A 4,472-nucleotide genomic window follows, 5' to 3' on the forward strand; every position below is an offset into this window, starting at 1 on the left:
AGGGATAACAATACAACCACTGTTACTCAGACAAAGTACTTATTGTCTCTTTTGTATAAATATGGCTTAGCTGGTGCTAAACCAGTTGCCGCTTCAATAGCATATGGAACATCATTTAACAACCACAGATGGTACCATGTTATTTGATCCAAGCTTTTATAACCAACTTATTGAATATTTGCAATATTTTTTTTTTAATTATTAATGTGGGTAGTCAGCATAGTTTACACATATTTCGACTAATTCTATAAAATTTAAAATTAAAAACCATATAAGTTTTTAGTGGCCCTGAAACTTGTAAAACTTAAATTGATAACCTCTAATGAGCAAATTTAAAACCCGACTAATTAAGCTATATTTTTTAGAGTTGTATCTTTGCAATATCTTACCCTCACAAGACTTGACATATCATATTCAGTTTTTCATATTTGTTAGTACATACATGCTACTTCAAAAACCTTATCTTTTTAATTTTAAAAAAGATCTTTCAGCATCTGAATGCCACTCTTAATTTTAATCTTCAATTAAAAATTTATAAAAATAATATTTTTTTTTATTTTTTTATATTAATATATCAAAATCATTGAAAAAAAAATGAAGCATTAGTTTAATATTTTTTTAAGTAAAAAATATATATTAGAACAACATTTTGAACAGTGCATTCAACCGCTACAAAAACGGAGCTTTAATGGATGAAGGGAAGATAAAACATATATGGACTTCTAAAACTCAAGCCCTTCAATAGATTTTTGGGCTTGGATCTGATTTGCTTCTTGAGCCCCATGTACCATTTAAATTGGGGTTTACCCAAACTATGGGCTCTCTTTCGATAAATATCTAATTACTGACGGTCCTTGGAATTTCTCTATACTAAATGAGATTTTTATGACATTAGTATTTTTCAGCTTTCATGTCTCTGTCGGGTAGCTTTGTTCGAAAAGACAAGATGCGTGGATCTTCATATTTGTATGGAACTGCACCCATAGAGACTTGCATGTAAGGACTTCGACTCCAAATTGCAGCAACAAATCTATAACAATGGGAAGTGATAAAGTGGTAGAAGAACTCCACACACGAAATGGATTTTCCTAATTAGTTTTGGGGCTATGTTGATCCTACAAAATAAATCCCTTACAAGAAATTTTCTGATGCTTAAGTTAATATTTGAGATTTTTCACATGTAACAAATACGTAAAGAATCAAGAAGATGAAAAATAGTATTTTTATGTGCGCAGAAGAGTAGCTCTGAGTGTAGTGGAGAGGTGTTATCTCTCTAGAGAGATAGGAGTACTCCCATGAAACTGAGCTCCAGCATCAAGAAGATGATGAAGAAGAAGAAGAAGAAGATGGCTATATCATCATCACTGCTTCCCTTCAATCTTAGCCTTTGTAAGTTGAAGTTAAGGCAGCATAAGGTTAAGGTCTCTGAGTCCTCTCCAACTCCAATCAAGGCTTCTTGTGTTCCCTTTGCTACCTTACGTAAAAGCTAAAAAGCTCTTACATCAGGCTTGATGTAAGAGTTTACAGGACCAGCAGAATTTAAATAAGTCTCCGAATGTTATTTGAATTCTTAATTTCAACTCTTATTAATATTACAAATAAATTTTTAAAAAGATATTATTTTAATATATCTTTAAACATAAATAGTTTTTAAAAACAACTTGTTACGCTCTTGAAAAAATCACTGATACCTCTGATGTGGTAGAAGAAATGTTTAGTTATAATTAATGGGACGCCCAATTGAGATTTGAGACCCTAATGAACATTAAGCAAAACCATCACACGCACCAAAATTATATTCCACAAGCAATAATAATAAAAGATAACAAACAACCATCTAGTTGGTGGCCTGGTGGTGAAAGCTTGGAATTAAGAGGTTTGCTCCCTCTGTGGTCTCAAGTTCAAACCCTAGGTTGCTCATATGATGGCCACTGGAGGCTTACATGGTCGTTAACTCCAGGGCCCGTGAGATTAGTCGAGGTGCGCGTAAGCTGGCCCGGACACCCACGTTAATAAAAAAAAAAAAATATAAAAAAAATAAAAGATAACAAACAATTAATTAAGTACTAAAAAGCACTACGAGAATGGCGCATTTATTATCATCTATAATTAAAGAGAGAATTAGATGCTTAATTATCAAGTGCTTTGACTTTTAGATATTGTAAAACACTTTAATAATTGATACATTGAAGAAAATCCTTCAAGATAGCATATCCTTGATCAAGTCTCCAAGAGCAGCAAAGGAAGACCCACCCTCCATCACAGCTTTCCTGCTAGCTTCACTCATTGCTTTGACCTTATTTCTCACTTCACCATCTTCCTCCATCGCGCATTTCACAGACCTTGCTATCTTATCAGCCAGCACAAGATTGTCAGAACGCATCCTATAATCTAATGTCATCTCTACAGCTATCCCTAAATCCTCCACCATTTGAAACGCATTAATTTGCTGCTCAGCATGCATTGGCCATGTCACAATGGGGACTCCATGCCACAAGCTCTCCAAGATCGAGTTCCATCCACAATGTGATACAAACCCTTTTATGGCTTTATGAGCTAAGACTTGCATTTGTGGAGCCCATCCACAGACCATGCCAACATTTTTTGTCCTTTCCAGGAACCCATCTGGCAAGACCTCTTCGAAATTACTGTAATCGCTAGGTAATGCAAAATGCCCTTCAGGTGGTGGCTTACGGACGGACCATAAGAATCTGTGGCCACTTTGTTCCAGCCCAAGTGCAATCTCTTTCACCTGGGCTTCCCTAAAACGCCCTATACTTCCAAAGCACAAGAACACCACTGATTTTTCTGGTTGATCGTCAAGCCATTCCATGATCTTACCATGTCCATCCGATTTTGACCCCGTCAGACCGTGCCCATTGACATTGAGCAGCGGCCCCACTGTGTAAACTGGGGGTGTACCTCCACCCAAGAATGAGCTGACTGCATGGGATTCCAACTCTACATAGGAATTGACTACGATACCCTTAGCCTCTCTGAATCTTCTTCCAAGGTTTTCAAAGCAGGTGTACCCACCATCCTTGTTCAACAACACTGATGGCAAAACCCTAGCAGGCACAGGATTGGCAAAACAGGAAACAATCAAGTCAGGATCAGTTTCTTTAAACTCAATCCCAACCTGTTCTTGCCTAGTAGGAAGATAGAGCAAGAGACCCAGAAAAGCAGCACTAGAAGCGAAGTAAACATAAGAAGAAATCCCAAGTTCATTAGCAACATCAATCATTGAAGCACAGAACAGGTCGACAACCAAACCAACAACCGGTACTGATGACTTGGACATGACATGGTTGACCACAGCGTCTTTTACAAGGGGCTTATGAGCCTCCATGAAACTGGTAACATAGTTTTCAGGGGACCTAAAAGGATCTAAATCAGGTGGGGTTACTTTAGGAAGAGTGATGTATTGTATCCGAGTATCGATGGTGGTGAGCACTGATTGATTGGAGGTATCTGTGTCAGGACCAAATGGTGCTCTGATGATGACAAGAACTGTTATTAGGAAACTGTCATCTTGATCAAGTAAGCGCTTGGCAAATTCGATAGCGGAAACAAGATGGCCAATCCCAGGTGAAGGGACAAGAACTAGCTGTGCCTTCTTCATTTTGAACTATGGCCGGTGGCTGCTGGTTTAGCGGATCTACTTTCTCTCTCTTCCTCTCTCACTGTATAAGAGACTAATTAGTTTAACATATAAACAGAAAAAGCTACTGGTTCTCTATTTATTTTATTTAAAATAATTTATATTAATTTAAAAATAAAATAATTTTTATTTTATTTTAAATCTCAGTTCATGTTAAAATTTTCAATTAAATTTTGTTTGAAATGTTCCGATTTCATTTTATATATTCTATTCCGGTCTTGAAATGTTATTAAATTAAATTAAATTTGATTCAATTTAATTAATTAAACTATTCAAGTATAAAAATCTATTTTTCATTACTATTTTTAATAAAAATGATATTAATAATAATATTTAAAATTATTATTACTATTTTCATTAACAATAATATTAATTTTTTAAAATTAGATTTATCACTGATATATATGATTTATATTTCATGTTTTTTTTTCAAGTTTCAAAACAATAAATGTTTTAAATTCCATTAGCCTTTATAGCATTTACCTAACTTTATATTTAAAATATTTGTGTTAAAAAATTTTAATTTTATAATATTTGATATTTTGTTTAAGTTGAATTACTTTAAGTTAAAAATCTATTTAATTTTAACTATTTAAAAATATTTTAAATTTTAAAATTATATTTATTAAACATATGTTTGTATTACATAATTTATAATTAATTTATTTTAAATTTAAATTACAAATATATATATATATATATAAAATACAATCCTGAAACAACATGTAAAAACACTCTACAACCAAAACATTCCATTTCAATAAAAACAACAAAACCTACGGAAACGGAATGAACAACTTTGCTCAACTCC

At 33.7% G+C, this 4,472-nt stretch overlaps 1 protein-coding gene across 1 annotated transcript; it reads right to left on the reverse strand.

The window, feature by feature from the left end:
- Positions 1 to 2,077: 2,077 nt before the first annotated feature.
- On the reverse strand, positions 2,078 to 3,704 carry LOC118037254 (anthocyanidin 3-O-glucosyltransferase 2-like). The gene has a single exon (XM_035043164.2). The coding sequence runs from the start codon at positions 3,620 to 3,622 to the stop codon at positions 2,201 to 2,203; it is 1,422 nt and encodes a 473-aa protein (XP_034899055.1). The 5' UTR covers positions 3,623 to 3,704; the 3' UTR covers positions 2,078 to 2,200.
- Between the last annotated feature and the right edge of the window lie 768 nt (positions 3,705 to 4,472).

Source organism: Populus alba, chromosome 16 (genome assembly GCF_005239225.2).
Source record: "Populus alba chromosome 16, ASM523922v2, whole genome shotgun sequence".
Taxonomy (NCBI): Eukaryota; Viridiplantae; Streptophyta; class Magnoliopsida; order Malpighiales; family Salicaceae; genus Populus; species Populus alba.